The following is a 23600-nucleotide window of genomic DNA, read 5'->3' as shown; positions in this document are numbered from 1 at the left end:
GGGTAAGCACCTTCGTCCACCTAAGCGCCTATGTATGTATCTCTGTTGTTTCCTCCTACTTGTAATTTATTTCGACACCTGTCTCCTCATCTATACAGTAAGTGCCTTAAGAGTAGGAATCGTGTATACTAATTCTTTACTAATTCATGTGTACTCTCCAAAGAGCTTGGCACACAGCATATAATAAATACCATCATTATAAATGCTATTGATCATTTAATGGTAAGGAGTCAGCAGTGGGTTTCTGCAGCCATAGCGGGGTAGTTCAGTTTATTGCCACTGACTCGCATTTGGGAATGTGTCACCCTGGGCTCCCTCGTTTTCATTGTCCTCTTTAGAGGGGACAGAGTACACATTCAGAACTGCCAGATTTCAAGGACGTCCAGGTTGTAAGGAGGATTGCTTAGACCTATGAGGAACCGAATGTTTTTAGTGGAGCTCGGTTGTTTGTTTTTTAAAAATGGAAAAAGAGCTGAGAAGGAGCTTTAAACATCTGTTCAGACGATCAGATGTGCTGGCGTCCCAGTTCTGCCAATCCGAGGAAAATTTTCAGTGCCCTGAATGCAGAGTTTCTAGCATTTCAGAGTGCAGAGGGCTGCTCTCCTCCATCGATATTTGGCAAAGTAGGCCAAGCGAGAGCATGGCTTTAGTTTTATGTGTGATTGCATGGAGCAGCCTCTTTTCTGCTTCCTACCCGTTCCCTCACTGAATAGCCTGTGTGCCCATATTTTTCCTTTGGTCGATGTATACGAGTCTTTCAAAGCAAAAGCTAGATAATACTTGGGTACAGGATTCCTATACCCCTCTACTCTTTTGGTGGAAGTGGAAGCCATCTCCTGTGCGTGTCCTCACTGGCCATGCTTCGCTCTGCCTCAGAGGAGGAGATGGCACAAGTCTTTTGAGAACCATTCCAGCTCTTTCCCTAAGAACATGAGAGTGGGAGCAAGGTGGGCAAGATGGATAGGGGTATTTACAATTCTAGTCAGGCTTCTCTTGATTCAATCGTATTTGAGTGCTTACTGTATGTAGAGCGCTATACTGAGTGTTTGGGAGAGTACAGTCTAACAGAGTTGTTAGACGTATTCCCTCCATACAAGGACGCTCCTGTAGTTGAATTATCTGGCTTTGGTTGGCATATATGCCAGTTTTGGTTTTTCTAGGGTATTTGTTAAGCACTTCCTATGCATTCAATCATATTTATTGAGCGGTTTCCACGTGGAAAGCACTGTACTAAGTGCTTGGGAGAGTACAGTAAAACAACAAACAGACACATTCCCTGCTGACTATTCTAAGCGCTGGTTAGATAACAGATAATCACATTGGACACAGTCTGAGTTCCACCGGGGCCTCACAGTCTTAATCCCCATTTAACGGGTGAGGTAACCAAGCACAGAGAAGTTAAGTGACTTGCCCAAAGTCACACAGCAGACAGGTGGTGGAGCTGGGATTAGAATCCCACTCCCAGACCCCTGCTCTTTCCACAAGACCATGCCGCTTCTCATTCATAGATGTTCCTCTGTGACGAGGTTGGTCGCTGTACTGTCGAGTGGTTTCCTGTTTCTGCCCCTTTTAAATGGTCTTCAAAGCCAAGCTGACTGGTTATAGGGTCCAGGTTCTCATGTGAATCGCTCCCTCTTAATAGGATTGCTCTGCATTTCCCAACCACAATATTACATGGCAGCGTGTCACTGTGAGTGACAAATGTGCCAGTGCAATATCAACCAAGGGAAATTCAGTTCTAAGGGAGATGTCACCCAGACAAATCACTCCCTGTTTTGACGTGCCCTTAGACCAGATTTTTCTTGTTCATTAACTCCAGCCAAGGTTGAAGGCCTAAGAAAACTCCTTAAATAATATAACGCTTAGTTGGATAAAGAGATCTCTTGGGGCCCAGCCCTCTTCACTGTTTAATAACCATAATTCTGCAGTCATTCATGCATTCATTCAGTTGTATTTATTGAGCACTTACTGTGTGCAGAGCACTGTACTAAGTGCTTGGGAAGTACAAGTCCTCTGAGGGCAGGAACTTCTTTGTGTGTATAACCCCCATTAGCGGTTGTAAAAGTGGCAGTATGTCTCTGTTGCACTGAAAGTGAATGGCTCAAATGAGGTAGTGCTATTGCACTACCATCACCTGATAACAATAATAATAGTACTTGTTAAGTGCTCACTATGTTCCAAACACTGGGGTCTGTACAAGTTAATTGGGTCAGAGACAGTCCCTATCCCACTTGGGGCTCACATTCTAAATTGGAAGGAGAAAGATTTAATCACCATTGTATAAATGGGGTAACTGAGGCACAGAGCTGTTAGGTGACTTGCCCAAGGTCACACAGCAATCATGAGGCAGAGCTAGGATTAGAACCCAGGTCCTCTGACTCCCACACCTGTGCTCTTTACACTAGGCCACACGGCTTGACATCTGCCATTTTGTGCATGTTACAGACGTTGCCTCTCCTAGGCTAATGGGAGGTTAGGTCAGCTGCTGATTATATTCATCCTTTCCCTTTTTGGTGTAGGAGGGGCCCAGGGATAAAACAAGATGATTTTTATCTGGTGAACTGTTTTGTAGCTTGGACCAGTGAAGTATGGATGCTATATCGCAGGTAGTTCAAAAGCTAGTTAGGTAATTTAGTGAGCTACCCATCATGTTGGAATTGCCTGTACTCCCCGGAACCAGGAGTTCAGATGTTGACAAGGTCAATTTAGCCCCTCATCCTTTTGAGGACGTTATATTGAGCTAGGTGCAGTTTGCCGGGCTAAGCCTTTTTGGAGATGTTGTTAAAAATCAAGACCTAGCTTAATAATGCCTGAAGAAAGAGCTGAAATAATAGTCCCTAAACCGAAATGTTGGGGTGGGGGGGAAGAGAGAGAGAGAGAGAGAGAGAGTGTTTTATGTGGGGGAGAGAGGGCAGGGATTGCTTTTTTTTTTCCTCGTTATGAGATGGAAGGGGAACAACCCAGGACTAAGCCTTAATAGTCTGCTTTCTCATTCCACCCAGCATCACTATATTCGTTATTCAGGAGTGTCAAACTGCAAAATAGTCTGTAGACTCTCATTTGGCTTTGAAGGTAGAGTTAAGCAAAGATGATCCTGTTTCTCCCAAGAAGGCTGATGCCCATCTTTGCTCCAGAGGCAGAAACTGACAAGGGCTTGAATTGGCTCCTGCTCCATAATAAACAGGGAGGTGAGTCTGAAAAGCCCTCATTGGCCAACAGGCATGGAGCAGAATTACCAAGGAAGATTCTTTTATTTTCAATTACCCCAAATATGGCACGAACAGGACAATTGGTGCGGGATGCCTTTGTCTGGTTTCTCAGTTAAAATGGTGAGGCTGGTCAGGTAAATTATTTTTTCCTCTAGATGGAGTTTCTCTAGCAAATCAAGCCAATCATCATCAGATTACCAATTTGTACTTGTCAGAGAGGAGGACCAGTAATGAATGGGATGTGCCCCTTGGCTTGCTTCTGAGGAGGGTGAATATGTTTTCGTGGCTGATCCCCTGTACCTTATTCACAAGCAGGTGGGAATTAGAGTGTTGGATGAGGTCCCCTCTACATTGTAATCAATCAGTCAATCAATCAACCAATCAATCATATTTATTGAGCGCTTACTGTGTGCAGAGCACTGTACTAAGCGCTTGGGAAGTCCAAGTTGGCAACATATAGAGACAGTCCCTACCCAACAGTGGGCTCACAGTCTAAAAGGGGGAGACAGAGAACAAAACCAAACATACTAAGCTTCTCGTACAGAGGGATTATGTCTTCCTAAAATATTTTGTGTTGTACTCTCCCCACAAGGGCTTAAGGACCATGATTTGGACACAGTCATAATAATAATAATGATATTTGTTAAGCATTTAGTATGTGCCAGGCACTGTACTAAGCGCTGGGGTGCATACAAGCAAATTGAGTTGGTCACCATCCCTGTTCCACATGGAGCTCACAATCTCAACCCCCATTTTATAGATGGGATAACTAAGGACCAGAGAAATGAAGTGATTTGCCCAAGGTCACACAACAAACAAGTGCTGGAGGTGGAATTAGAACCAATGACCTTCTCCCCAATGACCTCCTGACTTCTAGGCCTGTGCTTTATCCACTACACCATGCTATTTAAGCACTCACTAAATTTCGTTGATTGAGTGATTGATCGTGGCACAGTTAAATGGCGTGGCCACTCTTTGGAGTAGCCAGGAAGTCAGCCTCTTTCCATGGTATTGTGAGGTTTTGCACCATGGTACCATGGGCAGCAGACTATGCTTGGTTAATTAATAAAAGTCATCCTTCCCGTTTCGCAGCTGGAGGAAATTGAGGTTACAAACTGTTTGAAGTTCAGAATCCCAAGGCAGAACATGTTGAAACAGCCAGAAACATAACCCACTGTTCCCCTCTCTGACCATAGTGCCACTGTCCCTCTAGATTGTAAGCACTCTGGGGGCAGGGAACGTATCTGTTATGTTAAGAAGCAGTGTGGCTCAGCGGAAAGAGCACGGGCTTTGGAGTCAGAGGTCATGGGTTCAAATCCTGGCTCCGCCTATTGTCAGCTGTGTGACTTTGGGCAAGTCACTTAACTTCTCTGTGCCTCAGTTACCTCATCTGTAAAATGGGGATTAAAACTGTGAGCCCCCCATGGGATAATCTGATCACCTTGTAACCTCCCCAGCGCTTAGAACAGTGCTTTGCACATAGCACTTAATAAATGCCATTATTATTATTATTGTTGTTGTTGTGTTGTACTCTCCCAGTCGCTTAGTACAGTGCCACGCACACAGTAAGTGCTCAATAAATACAATGGATCGATTGAAAAAAAGATTGGAATATGGGTTGGAGCCTCCATATTTTGTGAAAAGGTGGCCATATTGCAGAACTTCCACCTGATAAGGCATTAGGAATAAAGTGATGTTTAGGGCTTCAGAGGTTGCTTGTTGTCCCATACCGGCTTGCTGTAGAATCAAATTGGATTCATCCCAGTCACTTGGCCAGACCAAGTGGTCCAAAAAGTGGGGTACACACATACAGTTTATTCAGATTCATTCATTCAGTCGTATTTATTGAGTGCTTACTGTGTGCAGAGCACTGTACTAAGCGCTTGGAAAGTACAATTCGGCAACAGATCGAGACAATCCCTACCCAACAACGGGCTCACAGTCTAGAAGGGGGAGACAGACAGCAAAACAAAACAAGTAGACAGGCGTCAATACCTTCAAAACAGAGAAATAGAATTATAAATCCATAAACATCATTAATAAAATAGAGTAATAAATATGTATGGATCAGATCCAGCCTGACCATCCCCGTCTGAGTGCTCGTACCTCTGGTCCGTCAACCCCGCCTCTCGGTGATCCACAGAAATGAAAAAGAAATGCCCCTTTTTGGTGTTCAGTGATCAGTGCTTAGAGCTATCCTTTATCATCAAATGGAGCTTCACACTTGGACTTCCAAAAATGCATTTGCATGTTCATTTTTTTCCCCCCTCCTCTAGTCCTCAAGTGATATATCGGGGAAGATGAGGAGATGGATGAAAGTGAGGTGGTGACCCTGAAATGAGGATCGGATGGAATGCTGCCTGAGTGTGGCTTATCAGGGAAACTGTGACCAGAAGGAGAGAGATGTTGCTTATATGTGCCTGGGGAAAAAAAAAAATAACAATGCTCTCCAGGCTCCAAATAGCTAGAATTATTGGGTGTATATTTGCTTCTCCCCCTCGGCTCTCCCGTGCAATTTTTCTTTTCTAAGATGATTTAAAGTTTGGTGGGGTTTTTTGTGGCATGCTATAGGGATTTTGCAGGGAGGAAAAAGATCTATATAGGGTTCTTAATGGGCTCCAATTATTTAATATTGTAGTCTGAAAGCAGTGTAAGTCACATAGACTTTTCTACAGCCATCGTAATGACTGTAATTGTAAAAGGATGCCTTGCTGAAATAGAAGCTGCCAGATGCAGTGCCATTCTGATCTAAAAAGGTCACAGTAAAAGGGACATTTAAATTAAGTTATAAATTACAATTGAAGAACAATATTTTGATGTGTGAGACCAGAGATGTCAGAGCGGGGAGATGTAATTCATGGGTTCATTATAGAACGGAGGTGCCTGACAGCTGAGCCATGCCAAAAGGAAAATTTATTTGCAACATCACGCAGACAGAAAATGGCAGCTTCGCCACAATGTGAAGCTGGAGTAGAAACTTGAAACCTTGTGGTCCTACGCCTAGCTTATGCTAACAAGATTTGCTTGCGTTTCAGAGATATTTAATGACTGTTGTGATATAAATGAGCTGTTTGGACACGCGCACGCTCAAAATTTTCTTTAAATTAAAACCCTGTGCTTGCTATAGAAATGCCGCTTTATAAAGCACAAGTTAGGTTGAGGGACCCAGTTATGTATGTGTGTTTGGGCACAGGTAGGATTGCCATATTTCCAGACTTAGTCTGTCAGCAGGGTTGATGCTTCAAACAGTGATTCCCCCCGTGACAGCTTTGGAGTGGGATAATAATTCAGTTTTTATAGCGATTCCCTGAAAAGTTCAGCCATGAGTTAATTAAACTGTAGGCAGTCATCATTAGGTATTATTTATTCTTCCAAGTACCTTGCCAGTAAAGTGCTTATATATATTAAATTACTGAAAGTGATAAGCAGGGAATGATCCACAGGCAGAGTTAGAAAAGTAGATTTGAGTGCAGCAGTTATGCTGTGGTATGCCTTTTTCTTCTTAATAAATGATCCTTCGTGCTCTGGTTTGGACCATCTTGGGTAGGAGCCAGTGTTCCAGATTCACAGGAAATTTGTTCCAAGTGCGCTGCCGTAGATACTGCTAGCCCTGCGCTGGTGAATTCCCTTCTCCCTTTGATAGATTCCAAGATGATGATAATAATAGTAATAATAATAATTGTAGTATTTATGCAGCACTCACTATAATGCCAAGTCTTGTATTAAGTGCCAGAGTAGATCCAAGATAAGCAGATCGGACCCGGCCCTGTCCCACTTGAGGCTCGCAGTCTAATGGGGAGGGAGAACATTTCATTGTGGCCCCATCTTTGTTACGTCTGGGTGGCTCAGAAGTGGGAGTAAATGGGAACGGACGAAAATATATTACATCCCTGCAGGCGACATAGACATATTCCCTCCCGAAATCATTAAAGTTAGTCAGCTTAAATAGTAGAAGAGAGGACAAGCAAATAAAAAAAAAAAGCAAACCTTCACACATAAACAAAGACAGAGCAGCTGTGAGGTTGCCATGCACCTGCAGACTATTAACCCACATACGTACACTCTGCCCAAAGTGCCACTATTCCCACGAATGCTGGCATATGAGCAGGCAGGCGTGATAGCCCGAGGGGTGGGAGGGGGCGGGAAAAGAGAAGGGAAGTGTTGTTCTGGCCCCTCAGAAGGGGTACGTCAACGTTTGCTCAGTCATAAAGCACATCAAGAGGGGAAAGATTATGTCTTTTAGGAGGTTTAGAGGTAAGCCACGGGGATCCGGAAAATTCAAAGATGGCACATGCCACCGCAGTAATGATTTGATGTTGCGGTGCTCAGTCAGATCACCCTCCGCTCCTCCGCCGCTAATCTCCTCACCGTACCTCATTCTCGCCTGTCCCGCCATCGAACCCCAGCCCACGTCTTCCCCCGGGCCTGGAATGCCCTCCCTCTGCCCATCTGCCAAGCTAGCTCTCTTCCTCCCTTCAAGGCCCTACTGAGAGCTCCTCCTCCAGGAGGCCTTCCCAGACTGAGCCCCTTCCTTCCTCTCCCCCTCGTCCCCCTCTCCATCCCCCCATCTTACCTCCTTCCCTTCCCCACAGCACCTGTATATATGTTTGTACATATTTATTACTCTATTTATTTATTTTACTTGTACATATCTATTCTATTTATTTTGTTAGTATGTTTGGTTTTGTACTCTGTCTCCCCCTTTTAGACTGTGAGCCCACGGTTGGGTAGGGACTGTCTCTATATGTTGCCAATTTGTACTTCCCAAGCGCTTAGTACAGTGCTCTGCACATAGTAAGTGCTCAATAAATGCGATTGATGATGATGATCTGGGGTCTGGAGCATCTCTGTTCTGACTCCCGAGGCCATGGGCTTGCGTCTTGTTCACTGGGTTGGGATCGCAGTCAAGAGAGCTGCCACTGATGTGGGTGACATGGGCAGATTTACAGGCGAATATTCTAGTGCACATTGGAATCTTTACCTGTGCTGGTGCATTTAAAAGCAGGGCTTCTCCTAAGTGACTGCAGGTAATGGATCTTACTGACTTACTGCCGGCAAGGCGTATTGATGTCTTGGGTGTGTTAATGCATCTCTTACCAATGGCTTGCAGAGATTGAGAGACGAATGGAGCAAAGATATTGGTGTCTTAAACTGTCCTTTCTGCAGAGATCCTTTTCCAGAATTATTTCTGAATTGTGACCCCTATTGACACTACACCCATGTTGAGTTTTAACCCAGTTTTCACTTCGCCCCAGGTTGGACAAAGGCTTAGTATCCAGGCAAGTTATCTCTCTCAGCCTGCTTTCCCGGCAGCTAAATGTAGCAGGCCTGAAAATGAAGCTGGGGAAAAACTCAACTTGCTCTTCCAGTATGGTTTCCCTGCTCAGCTGTCTCTTTTTCCTTTCTTTTCTTTTTTCTTCCAGAAAAATAGCTTTTTCTAATGTAGTAGGATATTTCATCGTATCACAGCCGCTTCACCTCAGCACTATTATAGAGACCTGAAATGCAACACTGTTTTGTGAACTAAGGGTACTTAGTCTGCCATTATGCATTTCTCTGCGTTCTGACTAGAACGCTCTTAAGAAGTTAGGGAATGTTTTTTGGCCAATGTGGGCTTATTTGAGAATATTCTCCCTCCTAGATCGTGAGCCTTTATGGGACAGGGACTGTGTGTAACCAGACTATATTTTATCTTCTCCAGCGCTTGACACAATTATAAGCACTTAACAATTACTGTTATTATAGCAGGTGAAACGTTGTCAGAATAAATTGCTTATGCACATGTGCTCAGTGCCGGTGCAGGTGAGGGCTACAGCATTAGTTTTCCTTAATTTTTTTTAATGGTATTTAAGCACTTACTATGTGCCAGGCACTATTCTAACCTAAACTAATCAGGTTGGACGTAGTCCATGTCTCACATGGGTCTCACCAGTCTTAATCCCACTTTACAGATGAGGTAATTGAGGTGCAAAGAAGTGAAGTGAGTTGTCCAAGGTCACACAGCAGACACTTAGGGGAGGCGGAATTAGAACCCAGATCCTTCTGACCCCCAGATCCGTACTCTATCCTTGGCCACTCTAACATCCTACTCTTCCGGGAAGCCTTCCCCAAGTAATTCACAAAACCCTCAGTCATGGCAGCTCAACAACTCTCGTGCACATTTTTGTATTGTTTTTAGTGGAATTTAAGTGCTTACTATGTGCTTGGCACTGTACTCAACACGGGGTAGATACAAGCTAATCGGATTGGCCACAGTCCATTTCCCACATGGGGCTCAATCCTCATCTCTTAATCCTCTATCTCTTAATCCTCTATCTCTTAATGCACAGTCTTGCAAAAATTCAACCCTCGTATTCTAGGAGAACTGGTTGTAGTCCTATTTGGCCGAGAACCTTTTGCCATTTTAAACTAGGAGCATGTCTGGTGTTGCTCCCTACTGATTAGCGCTCCCTACTATTAGAGCATTCCCAAGCGTGTTTGGAGCCTGTGTCCAGATTTAAGGATTCTAGTTCAAATGTTTTGGCCAATCAACTGACCAGCTCTCTGACACACTAGGAATTGAGGGAGAGAACTGCTTCACTTCAATTAAAACGTTGTTCATTCTTTTTGGAATTAAAACCAGACAGTTTGCATACTTGCTTTCTATTTGTATTTACTGACTTCCTTCACCCTGCTTCTCATTAAAACCCTGGTAATACTAATGCCTCTCGATTCGTCGGCGCTGAAGCTTGAGGCGTGATGGGGATTGTAACGGCTCCTTCGGCAGAGCTAGTGATCTGAAACCGAGGTCTGTACAGCAAACAGGAAAGGCCAAGCTCTAATGGAAGCACCTCAGCAGGAATTTACCTGAGTGTGTGGCCCAGACACGAATTCAGTTCTCCATCCCACTGGAAAATATTTCTTGCTCTGCTGGTTTTCAAAAGCAAATGATAAGAAGTGCTTCGCCGAGCTACAGTTTGGAACGTGCTTTGGTTTTAATGATTCGACAAAAGACGGGAAGTTGAAAGAGAATGGTAGCATCTTGGCCTGTACTAGCCCAGCTTTTCCATTTTCTTTATTGTTATAGAGTGAGCATGGTGGGTCTGTTCTCAAATTGACTTTCTTGATCCTTGACCCCAACCTCCCAATTTATTTTAAAGCATTTTTTTCTCGGGGAGTGACTAAAGAATCAATCCTTAAAATGCTTGCTGCAGCCACCTTCAAGCTTGGGGATGCAGAATTAAGTCTTTAACTTTCCCTAAAAAAAAGTCATTTGAAGGTGCTTAGAGGAGTACAAGTTTGAGGGGTGCAGTCATTCTGGATGAGGAGCAAGAGCCTAGGAATAGTTATGTATGGTTTGTTGGTGAAGAAAAACATCCAAAATACATGTTGATAATGGCTTCAACCTTCTCTGCCAGCTAATCCTCTTTCTTGTGTATCGGTTCACTTCACCCGCTATACTGCAGTTCAGCCTCTTCACTTCTCTCCAGCTCACCTCACAGCAAGGCCCTACTGAGAGCTCACCTCCTCCAGGAGGCCTTCCCAGACTGAGCCCCTTCCTTCCTCTCCCCCTCGTCCCCGTCTCCACCCCCCCATCTTACCTCCTTCCCTTCCCCACAGCACCTGTATATATGTATATATGTTTGTACATGTTTGTTACTCTATTTATTTTACTTGTACATATTTATTCTATTTTATTTTGTTAGTATGTTTGGTTTTCTGTCTCCCCCTTTTAGACTGTGAGCCCACTGTTGGGTAGGGACTGTCTCTATATGTTGCCAACTTGTACTTCCCAAGCGCTTAGTACAGTGCTCTGCACACAGTAAGCGCTCAATAAATACGATTGATGATTGATGATGATGACAGCAGCTCAACTCTCCTGTATCCGACCCTTCGGTCGCTCACTTACCCCTGCCTGGAACTATCTGATTCCTCTGTCCCTACCACCCCTCTAAATCTGCCAGGCCACGGCTCTCCCCGCCGTCAAGGCCTTTCTAACATCCTACTCTTCCAGGAAGCCTTCCCCAAGTAATTCACAAAACCCTCAGTCATGGCAGCTCAACAACTCCCGTGCACATTTTTGTCTTGTTTTTAGTGGAATTTAAGTGCTTACTATGTGCTTGGCACTGTACTAAACACGGGGTAGATACAAGCTAATCAGATTGGCCACAGTCCATTTCCCACATGGGGCTCAATCCTCATTTTACAAATGAGGTAACTGAGGCAGAGAGAAGTTAAGTGACTTGCCTTAGGTCATGCAGCAGACACATAGAATCCAGGTCCTTTTGACCCCTGGGCCCATGCTCTAGGCCATGCTGCTTCTCATTTCTATTCTCAACATTTATGGACTTATGAATATTCAATTATGTATTCAGTCATTTCATGCAGACCTACTACTACTTGTTTCATCTGTGTTCTTCCTCCTTTTCCCACTAGTTTGTAAATATTGCTTGATTGTCTGCTCATGAGATTGGAAATTTCCTGAACAATCCTGCACCCTATGACATGGATCTTCCTTGTCTTGTACTCTTCCAGGTGCCTAGTTAGGTGCTCAATAAATATCAGCGATTGATACATAGATAATTAAATCAAATCTGTAAGTGGTGCTTATTTTTGGTCACTTCTGTGGCTCTCAGCATGCTATGCATACCCTCCTTCCTTTCCTGCTTTCAAATATTCCTCACCAATCTAGCGAAAGATTACTTAACATGAGTTCCTAAATATCCAGTAGATTTTTGAAATACAGTAATTAAATCTCAATCCGGTTTTCCAGTCTAACTGTAAATATGATTTGAATAAGGTTCTAAATAAACCACTGTTTTAAAATGTTTCGTAGGTACCCGACTCTGCCACATGTCTGCTGTGTGACCTTGGGCAAGTCACTTAACTTCTCTGAGCCTCAGTTACCTCATCTGTAAAATGGGGAGTAAGACTGTGAGCCCCATGTGGGACAACTTGATCACCTTGTATCCCCGCCCCAGCGCTTAGAACAGTGCTTGGCACATAGCGCTTAACAAATGCCATCATTATTATTATTATTATTACCTTCTAAAAATGACATGTACAATGTGAATAATTTGTATTAATGGCAAACAAAAAAATAACACTATTTGTCAAAAACATTCATTTGAAATCAAGACTCCTTGACCAGTGACTTAAATTGTGAATATATCATGATTTATATTAATCTGATTTCAGTCATTTCCACCCAGGCTAACCAGTGCAACTCAGGCAAGTTATAAAGGATGCTGGGTGTATCTATTTGACTACTGATGTATTTTCAGAGGAGTGGAGATTCATTGAAAAATTTCTTGATTTGGTACATGTTTTATAGGTACTTGACCAGCAACCTAAATCACCTGAAAAATATTAAAGTGTGTATCTTATAGAATATTTGTAAGTTGATCAGTTGGTTGTGTTCTATTGCTCCAACCAGAGTCGATTATGGTTTATTTTAATGGTTGCCCCAAAGGACATGGAGCGATGGACTCTGCTTCCAGTCCGTTCCAGCTTTCACAAGGGGACTGTCGTGAAAGAGGAGCATTGATCTGTTCCTGTTTTGGGGGAAAGGAACCATCACCCCTGACAGTTAGTGGTTCAGCTAAAAGACTTTTGGGGAACTTTTCAATCAGTCCGAGACTGTGAGCTCGTTGTGGGCAGGGTCCATGTTTTTTTTTTTTTTTTAACCTATCTTGTACTTCCCAAGTGCTTGGTAAAGGCCAACACACAGACTAGATGCTCACTAAATACTATTCGTTTATTCATTTATTCAATTGTAAATACAATTGAATTACAATCACTCATCCTATCCTGCCTGGATTACTGCATCAGCCTCCTTGCTGACTCCCCAGACTCCTGCCTCTCCCCACTCCAGTCCCTACTTCACTCTGCTGCTCGGATCATTTTTCTACACAAATGTTCAGGACATGTCACCCTAGTCCTCAAAAAAACTCCATCTCTGCATCAAACAAAAACTCCTCACCATTGTTTTAAAACATTCCATCACCTTTCCCCCTCCTACCTCACATCGCTACTCTCCTACCCAGCTATTACACTTAGTTCCTCTGATGCTAACCTTGTGTCTTGCGGCCAACTCCTTGCCCACATCCTCCCTTTGGCCTGGAACACCCTCCCTCCTCAAGTTCAACAGTCAATTACTCTCCCCCTTCAAAGCCTTATCGAAGGCCCAGCTCCTCCAGGAGGCCTTCCCTGACTAAGTCCCCCCCCTTTCCTCTTATTTCACTCCCTTCTGTGTCTCCCTGCTCCCTTTGTTCTCCCCCCCCCCCAAGCTCCACAGCACTTATGTACATATCTGTAATTTATTTGTTTATATTAATGTTTGTCTCTCTCCGCCACCCCTCCCCAACCTCCCAGACTGTAAGCTCATTGTGGGCAGGGAATGTGTCTATTGTTGCATTGTACTCTCCCAAGTGCGTAAGCAGTGTTCTGCTCACAATAAGCGCTCAAAAAATGATTGAATGAATAATTAGATTTAATTGATATCCTTGTTAGAAGTCAAAATGGCCTGAGATGTTGAAGCCATTTAACTGTAGATGTTTGTGGAGCTTCTGCTCTAGGTCCTCTACACTCGCTGTTTTGGGGATCTCATCTTCCTTCAGGGTTCCAGCTACCAGAACCAAGTAGATGTCTCCCAAATCTATCTTTTTGACGCTGTCTTTTCCCTTGCTCACAATAAGCGCTCAAAAAATGATTGAATGAATAATTAGATTTAATTGATATCCATGTTAGAAGTCAAAATGGCCTGAGATGTTGAAGCCATTTAACTGTAGATGTTTGTGGAGCTTCTGCTCTAGGTCCTCTACACTCGCTGTTTTGGGGATCTCATCTTCCTTCAGGGTTCCAGCTACCAGAACCAAGTAGATGTCTCCCAAATCTATCTTTTTGACGCTGTCTTTTCCCTTGCTTTACCCTGACTGTATCTTTTCCTGTGTCTGGGATATCTGCACCTCAATCACCTGCCATCATAAATCGAATTCAACTTCTTTTCTAAGCCATAGCCTCCTAACTTTCCCATCAGTTTTGACACCACCATTGTACTTCCTGTACATAAAACTCTCAACCTTGTTGCTGCCTTTGAATTTTCTGCATTCTGCATCCCACAACCCATCAGTCTCTAAATCCTACCAGTCCTTTTACTACAGTATTTTATGGATACATCCTTTCTTCTCCCCTCTTACAACTACTCAGCTAGCCTGCATCACCCCCTATCTACATGTAAGAAACCTCTTTGCTGGTCTCCTCACCTCAATCTTCTCCCCTCAAAAACCTTGTTACATTCAGCTGTGTGTTTCATCTCCTTTAGACACTGTTTAGAACTCATCACTCTTCCTCAGAAGCCTCCAGTGGGTACTTGTTCTGTCCTTAAATAGGAAACTCCTAAGCGTTAGCATCAAGGCTTGTGACCAGCTGTCTCCCTCTTACCCATCTCCTCTCTTCTACTACACCCCGGCTTACATTTCTCACTCCTTCTAATTTTCTAATTGTACCTCATTCTTCAGTTCTTCAATCCATCACCACTTTCCTACTTGTGTGGAATACCTCCCCCCCCACCGCCAAGCTCGCTATATCTTCAGGGCCCTCCTAAAATTTAGCCAACTTCAGGAGGCATTCCGTTATTAATTCCCCTCTTCCTGCTCTTGCCACCTATCGAGCAATTTAGTGTTTGTGTGTATATTTATCCTCTCATTCTTACCTAATTTTTAAAATGGATAATTTGTTACTGATGCCTTAGTTTCCCCATCTGTAATAGCAGGAGAATCCCTGCTCCTGTGAGCCTTGGAGACTTTTAGGCAGGGTGAGGTGAAGAAAATCCATGTGCAAGAGCTTTGTTTTCTTAGGAAGAAAGTCTCTTTGGGAAGCCCAGGCATAATATTAAGAAAAAACAAAACCAGATAGAGTCAAGACTACATACAGACAAATTCTAGCAAACAGACCAGACATTCTCCTGCTTGATAAATACAAGAAGTTGATAGAACTCACTGATTGTCTCCTAAGCAAAAATAATTTAAGATGTGCACAGTGAAGATAGTTAAACAGGTAGGCCTGGTAGAGGAGTTGAAACACTGGAAACGTTGCACAAGAAAGAAAAAGCCAATTATCTGAGGGTATAGGATGATTAAAAGTCTTAAGGAATTGGGGTTCCATTATTCACTGGCACCGTCAGAAGGTGGTTGTTTCTGGATACCCATCCCATAACCCGAAGAGATTTATCTCAGTAATGTATGGTACACGCCTGACTTTTTTGTGGGGTGTGGATTAACCCTTCTGAGGATCAGCCAAAACCCAGATACACTCCATCCAGTCAGACAGTAAAGAATTGTTTGGGACCTTTGGCAGCGTTTTGATAGGGGTCTTTCCTTGATACCCCCTTCCCCTCAGTGCCCCAGCTAAAGACAGTACCTAAGTGTGCTGACCTTAGGGTAGATCTCCAGGTGTATTTAGTGTCTACTTTGTGCAAGTCCCTGCAGTTATTCTGGGCTAGAGACAAGATAATCAAAATGGACACAGTCCCTGTCCCACACAGGAATCAGGATAAGAGGAAAGGAAAGCAGGTGTCATCCCCATTTTACGGTGAGGAAACTGCGACATGGGTTAACTGATTTGCCTGAGGTCGCACTGTCAGCCTAGCATAGCTGGGACTAGGACGCCAATATCCTGACTCCCAAATCCTTGCACTCTACTCGACCAGTTGCCCTAAATAGACACTCTCTTTGGGGAAACTCCTCCCACATAAGGCTATATAAACATAGAAACCATTCTCAGACAGTTCTCTGGAGCCCAGGCTCTGCAGCCATTTAGGAGACTCGCCTCTAACTCGGTCCTGTTGAATGTCTCTGCAGTTCTGCTGCCACATCTCCCACGAGTAAGTGAGGAGGGGGTTGGAAGTAGGTCACTTTTGGTCATTGTGGGCATGAGCTCCCCCGGTCTCCATATCTGTTTCAGCATTGATACACTCAATTCATCAAGGGCTCCTCTTTGTTGCTTTGCCTCCTGTTCTGAAGTGGATAATGAAATAATTCTTTGGACTTTTTTTGTTATCATTTAGCTACATGAAAGCAACTACGACGCTGGAAAGGCCCTTCAGCGCCTGGTGAAGAAGCCGGTGCCCAAGCTGATTGAGAAGTGTTGGACTGAAGACGAAGTGGTAAGGAATGGTCCTCATGAGGTGGCTTTGGGTTCCCCCCACCCCCTCCCTGGGACATCCCTGTACTGCCACACTGGGAAAAGGGATGCATTTTTGAATGGGATGTCAGTCAACACAGACCCATGGAAAGCAGGCCTCTAAACTCCACCACCTAAACAAGATGGAAGTGTCGTCTTGGTTTTTAGGTAAATCGGCAGACAATGGCCAATAGGTGATGCGAAGATCACGGGAATGATAAGGCAGAGAAAGTTGAGAGCTCTCCATTTGTATTTTGGAAATCAGTGTTGTAGAATATCCTCCCAATGTAAAATTTGGGACTGTATCCTTAAGCCGTGGCTTTAGGGTAGGGGTGGATACTCTAGGAGCCTTAGGTGCCTCCATATTTGATCCAATTGCATATGCGTCTGTAGGTTCAAGTGTGTGGGCAGTGGGAACCCCGTACCTTCCCCATTTTGACTCATGCTTCCTGGGCTTTCCACCTCCATGAACTTTGGACAAGCCCCTCACTCTTTTGGGGGCCTTGCAACTGAAAGGCTAAGTTTTTGTATATTTTCTTACCTGAAAAGTCGAAATGTAACATAACACTTGTGGATCCTCAATTTTTAACCGACGAGCTGTAAATGAACATAGCCTGCCTAATGACATAGACCAAAAGACATAACCCAAAAGACCGTGTGACTATTTAAGCAAATCCCAAGCTGGGAGAATCAGTTAAAACAGCAAGCTGTTGTTGAAGCTAAAAGGAGGTTGAATTTTCTTTCCAGTACTTTTCTTTATCGATAAACTCCACTTATTCTGAAAGGCTCAAGCAGGTGATTTCAATGCGTTTTGCCGCTTTTCAGTGTAACTTTTTTGGTAGTCGAAGGTAAAATCTGGATTAAAAGAGGCCTAGATTTCAGCAGTTTATTCTATCAAGCAGACGAAACTGTGGGAAGGGGACTGCCCAAAAACATTCTGGGGACGAAAGCGGGTAGGAGGAAAACAGTACAGAATACGAAAATCCAATAATCTAAGTTTACCAATTAGGTGTGTCTAATAGTTACAGGGTAAGTTATTTTACTTACCCTGGCCTTACATATAATATGATTAACTGTTTATTACATTTGGATCAACTCAGTAGCTTCTATCCTCTCCTCTTTCTCCTCCTCCATCTTGCCTGAGTGTCTTTATCACTCTTCCTGTCCCTCAGCTCCCTTCCCTCCTTTTTCCCCAGCCTTTCCCTTCTCTTCCCTTCCCTCCTCCAACCTCCATTTTCACCACCTCTCTCCTATTCCCTCCTCTCCACCCGCTCCTTTTTTTTTTTCCTTCCCTGGTTACTGCCCTGCAGCAGTAGCCTATGTTAACTGTGATACGCTGACTGTGTCACCATTGTTACAGCCTGGGGTTTGTGATCAGCGGTTGGTATTACATGATGGAGAGTGCAGCCTTACAAATAAGCAAAGGCAAGGTTTATTGAAAAATGAAACATTACTCCAAAACAGAGAATGCTATGAGTACAGAATAATGATCATTAACGCCATAAATCATTGTCAGTCTTGGCTCATTTTATCATATTTGCCGCTGGTTCTATTCTGTCCAAGTTTCCAGAAATGTTTGGCAGTGATTCAACCCTTGTGGAGCCAGAGATCAAACTGCTGTCTTATAAATAGGAAGTTAAGCCCCACCCTCAAAATCTGAAGTGTATGAGAGGGGAGGAGAGTGGGGAAGGGAGCTGTTTGTTTTCGTGTGTGTGTATGTGCGTGCACCCCCGTACATATCCTTGGTTATCATGTGGATTTGTTTGCAGTTCTGATTGACAGCTTGGAGAACGCTCCGGATGAATGTAGCAAAATCAAATCTTGGAGCAATAGCGCACCAGATAAGACAATTAGAATCGTAACCATAATTCAGTCTCTTCCCTAAAGAACATTCCCTGTCAGTACATTATGTGCTCTTAAGCTTACTTGCTTTTTCCCCAAACTTGATTTCAGAGGAATCGGAAAATAAATGACAAGAAATAAAAGAGCTGCTTGGACAAAAGCGTACCATGCCCACTTCTGGTCTTCTCCCTTTTTAAAGGCATTTTCTTGCACACTTTTCATCTGGTTATTTTTAAGCTCTCTGTTTCCAGTATATCATTCTGTTTTATCGTGTCATATAAAAAGTCGAGAAGGAGTTGTATCCCTGTAGCATCAGTGTGCAACCTTCACAGCGGCTGCTGCCGACTTTTAGGGGTTAGTGAAACACCTGGCAATATAAATCTCCGACCGTGAAATGTACGGGGAGGGATCAGGTTATCCAGTAATCCCTGCAGATCTGCCTCTATTGACAGACCATGAGCTAGTAGCCTGCAGTCATGTATATGAGCACTCCATATTGATGTCATAGAAGCCGTTCCATTACAGGAAGGAGACCCAGGCTGCAATTAGCCCAGTTTTCCATCTCCAGTGGGGGCAACAAAGGATATTTGGGGGAATAGTGTGGTGGCTTTTCCGAACATCTATCCTGGGTTGGGGATTTACCTTCTTCCATCCCAAATACCGGCCTACTTACTCTGCTTCAGTTTTGTCTTGAGCCCACTGTTGGGTAGGGACTGTCTCTATATGTTGCCAACTTGTACTTCCCAAGCACTTAGTACAGTGCTCTGCACACAGTAAGCGCTCAATAAATACAATTGATTGATTGATTGTCTCGGCAAAGACACCTTGATCATGCCCTCCCTCCTGCCTGGAGTTCCCTTTCCTTTCATGTCCGACAGACCACCACTCTCCTTGTCTTCAAAGCTCTAGTAAGATCCTTGTCCTGCCTTCTTATTGCCAATACCCTAGACTCCTCTTTATTTTAATGTCTGTCTCCCCCTTTAGATTGTAAGCCCATAATGGGCAGGGAATGGGTCCTTTTATTGTATATTGTACTCTACCAAGTCCTTTGTAGTGTGCTCTGCACCCAGAAATGGCTCAATAAATACGACTGAATGAATGAATGAATTATGTCTCCTACAGGAAACCTTCCCTGACTAACCTCTCCCTTCTTCACCCAATTATCCCTCACTTCTGTGTCACCCATACACTTAAGTCTGATCTCTCTAAGCACTTTGATACTCACCCCATCCCCAAAGCATATATGTATATATCCTTATACTCTTTTGCCTCCCCTACCCGAAATGTACATCTAGCCCTCTAGACTATAAATTCCTCTGTTGAAGTGTCCTCTCCCAAGTGCTTAGTACAGTGCTCTGCACAAAGTAGAAGCTCCGTGAATACCATCGATTGATTAATTCCTAATTTTTCTCTCAAACAACCTATTGTGGACCTTTAGAGAGTAAACCGTTTGTGAGCAGAGAATATGTCTTGGCCTTCTTTAGTTCCACAGGCACTAGATACACACCATTACTATCATCCATGTGTTTTGCCCACCCCCCTCAAGCATTCCAACATCCCTATCATTTTTCCTCTAAACTCCTCACTTTCCTTTTAATAATCCATCCCAGGTCTCTTGACTATAAATGCCTCCCCCTTCTTGAAGCTGTTGATATTTTCTGCCTACAGAGTTTCCTTTGGTAACAAATTCTGTATGTGTACCACCTAAACTGTGAGTGTTTATCCTTTTTCTTTCCAGCTTTAGTGGGTTCCTCCTGACCCTGGTGTGATGGGATTTAGTAAGTGACTATTCCAAGTTCACCTTATTTATAACCTTTGTGATTTCATAAACTTGAAACATGCCCCTTCTCATTCTTTCCCTTTCTTTTCTATCTGTTTTCTTAGGCAAGCTGCTCTATCCCTTGGTCATTTGGGGTCATTTTGCCATCCTCTTAGTTTCCCTAGCTCTGTTACGTCCTTCTGAAATTGCAAGGACCAAATAATAATTATGGTATTTGTATGTGCCAAACAGTGTAGTAAGCCCTGGGGTAAAACCAAGGTAATCAGGTCCCACATGGGGCAGGAGGGAAAACATGTTTTGAATCCCCATTTTGCAGATGAGGGAACAGAGGACCATGGAAGTGAAGTGACTTGCCCAAGGTTACACAGACAAATGACGGTGCCAGGATTAGAACCCAGTTTCTCTAACTCTCAGCCCGTGCTCTTTCCACTAGTCAGTCAGTCATATTTATTAAGCACTTACTTTGTGCAGATCATTGTACTAAGTGCTTGGAAGAATAACAGTATAAAGCCACATTCCCCTCCCACAACGAGCTTGTGGCCTACAGAGCTCACTAGGTCATGCTCCAGCCTTGATTGGGCCATAGATATATGGTTTGTTGTAAATAATAACAATGATAATATTTGTTAAGTGCTTATTCCATGCCAAGCATTATACTAGGAACTAGGGTAGATGCAAGATCATCAAGTTGAACCCAGCCCCTGCCCCAAAGAAGGAGGGAAAATAAGTATTGAATCTCCTTTTTATTGATGTGGAAATGGAGGCCCAGAGAAGTTAAGTTGATTTGCCCAGGGTCACACAGAAACCAAATGGCAGAGCTGGGAGTAACAACACAGCCCATTCATGCTCTTTCACCTAGGCCATACTTTTTATTTTTATTACAATAAAAATTGTAAAATTGCTTGTGTGACCTTGGACAAGTCACTTGACTTCTGTGCCTCAGTTTTCCCAACTGTAAAATGGTGAGTCAGTACCTTTTCTCCCTCTTACTTAGATTGTGAGCCCCATGTGGGACAGAGACGGTCTCCGACCTGTGTAATTTTATCCATTCCAGCACTTTGAACAGTGCTTGACACATAGTGATTGCTTAACAAATACCATAAAAGTAATAATACAAAGATACTCAGCATTTAGATGACTTTCCTGCCTGCTGCCTCTTATTGAATCACTGACGTGAGAGTAGAGTAAGTTTATCAAGGACAAGTTAAAAACACAACACTTAGAAACATTAACTAGGCACCTGATGGGCTATCCAAAGTAAACAACAGTTTGAGTGATTGAAAATGTTTCAGATTACTGAAGGGAATTGGGCTCTCACCTGCCAAAGCAAATCAGATCCATATTTCTGTCTTTCAAGTATGAGAACCAGTTCCAGTCCTAGATAATCTGGGTAATTAGCTTTCCCGTTGACTAGGGTATTTTTGTGGATGAGCTTCAAAATGTTACAAAACAGGCATCTGAGGCAGTCATTTTAAAACTTAGTAAAGAAGCTTGGTTTTCTGTGAAAGCCTCACATTTGATCTACTGGTCCACTTCAGTCAGTTGGGTCAGCATAAATTATATTCAGATGATAAAGACAGTCTAGTTGAAAAAAAAAAAAGGAACACTTTAACATATTTCCTCGAGTAAATGTGGATTTGTCTGTAACTAATAGACATGGAATGTCTTGCACTCAATCTCCATTCTAAAATAATAATTATGGTATTTGTTAAGCACTTAATAATAAGAATAATAATAATGATGGCATTTATTAAGCACTTACTATGTACAAAGCACTGTTCTAAGCGCTGGGGAAGTGACAAGGTGATCAAGTGGTCCCATGGGGGGCTCACAGTCTTAATCCCCATTTTATTGATTAGGTAACTGAGGCCCAGAGAAGTTACCCAAAGTCACACAGCTGACAATTGGCAGAGCTGGGATTTGAACCCATGACCTCTGACTCCAAAGCCCATGCTCTTTCCACTCAGCCATGATGCTTCTCTATGAGCGGGCACTTACTATGAGCGAGGCACTGTACTAAGTGCTGGGGTGGATATGAGCGAAGGAGGATGGACACAATCCCTGTCCCACATGGGGCTCACAGTCTCAATCCCCATTTTACAGATGGGGTAACCAAGGCCCAGAGAATCAATCAATCAATCAATCGTATTTATTGAGTGCTTACTGTGTGCAGAGCACTGTACTAAGCGCTTGGGAAGTACAAGCTGGCAACATATAGAGACAGTCCCTACCCAACAGTGGGCTCACAGTCTAGAAGGGGGAGACGGAGAACAAAAGCAAACATATTAACAAAATAAAATAGAATAGGTAGGTACAAGTAAAATAGAGTAATAAATATGTACAACCATATATACATATATACAGGTGCTGTGGGGAAGGGAAGGAGGTAAGATGCGGGGGATGGAGAGGTGGACGAGGGGGAGAGGAAGGAAGGGGCTCAGTCTGGGAAGGCCTCCTGGAGGAGGTGAGCTCTCAGCAGGGCCTTGAAGGGAGGAAGAGAGCTAACTTGGCGGATGGGCAGAGGGAGGGCATTCCAGGCACGGGGGAGGACATGGGCTGGGGGTCGATGGCGGGACAGGAAGGCTGAGTTGGTGCGAATGAGGTTGTCGTTGTGAACTGACTTTCCCAAGGTCACACAACAGACAAATGGAGTAGGCGGAATTAGAACCCATGACCTTCTGACTCCCAGTCCCTTGCTCTATCCAATAGGCCTTGCTGCTTCTAAAAAGGAGGAAGGTGTAGTGGTGCCAACTTGGTAGCAGCCTTCGATGGGGGAAAAAAATGTATAGTTGATACATAGGCCAGCCCACACACTCTGCTCCCCTCCGCTAACCTCACTGTGCCTCGTTCTCGCCTGTCCCACCATCGACCCCTGCCCCATGTCCCACCTCTGGCCTGGAATGCCCTCCCTCCTCACATCCACCAGACTAGCTCTCTTCCCCGCTTCAAAACCCTAAGAGCTCACCTCCTCCAGGAGGCCTTCCCAGACTGAGCCCCCCTTTTCCTCTGCGCCTCCTCCCCATCACCCCTCCTCCCTCCCTCTGCTCTACCCTTTTCCCCTCCCCACAGCATTTGTGTTTATTTGTACATACTTATTCTATTTTATTTTATTAATGATGTGTATAGATCTATAATTATACTTATCTATTTTGATGCTATTGATGCCTGTCTACTTGTTTGGTTTTGTTGTCTGTCTCCCCCTTCTAGACTGTGAGCCAGTTGTTGGGTAGGGATGATTGTCTCTATCTGGTGTCGAATTATACTTTCCAAGTACTCAGTCCAGTGCTCTGCATGCAGTAAGCGCTCAATAAATCAATCAATCAATCGTATTTATTGAGCGCTTACTGTGTGCAGAGCACTGTACTAAGCGCTTGGGAAGTACAAGATGGCACCATATAGACACAGTCCCTACCCAGCAGTGGGCTCACAGTGCAAAAGGGGGAGACAGAACAAAACCAAACGTACTTACAAAACAAAATAGAACAGATATGCACAAGCAAAATAAATAAATAGAGTAATAAATATTTACAGACATATATACAGGTGGAAGAGAAGAGAAGTGACTTGTCCAGGGTTACCCAGCAGACGAGTGGAGGAGCTGGAATTCG

The 23600-nt window shown here is 43.7% G+C and overlaps 1 protein-coding gene across 6 annotated transcripts in view; it reads left to right on the top strand.

Annotated features, from left to right (window-relative positions):
* RERE (arginine-glutamic acid dipeptide repeats) overlaps positions 1 to 23600 on the top strand; it is a 562577-nt gene that overhangs the window by 402678 nt on the left and 136299 nt on the right. For all 6 annotated transcript variants that reach the window (XM_038746111.1, XM_038746110.1, XM_038746108.1 and 3 more), the window contains one exon: positions 16255 to 16353. In XM_038746111.1, the coding sequence (XP_038602039.1) occupies positions 16255 to 16353 (99 nt within the window). The remainder of the gene's footprint in view (positions 1 to 16254; positions 16354 to 23600) is intronic.

This window comes from Tachyglossus aculeatus, chromosome 5, assembly GCF_015852505.1.
Source record: "Tachyglossus aculeatus isolate mTacAcu1 chromosome 5, mTacAcu1.pri, whole genome shotgun sequence".
Classification (NCBI taxonomy): domain Eukaryota; kingdom Metazoa; phylum Chordata; class Mammalia; order Monotremata; family Tachyglossidae; genus Tachyglossus; species Tachyglossus aculeatus.
This window is presented reverse-complemented; position numbering and strand designations above follow the sequence as displayed.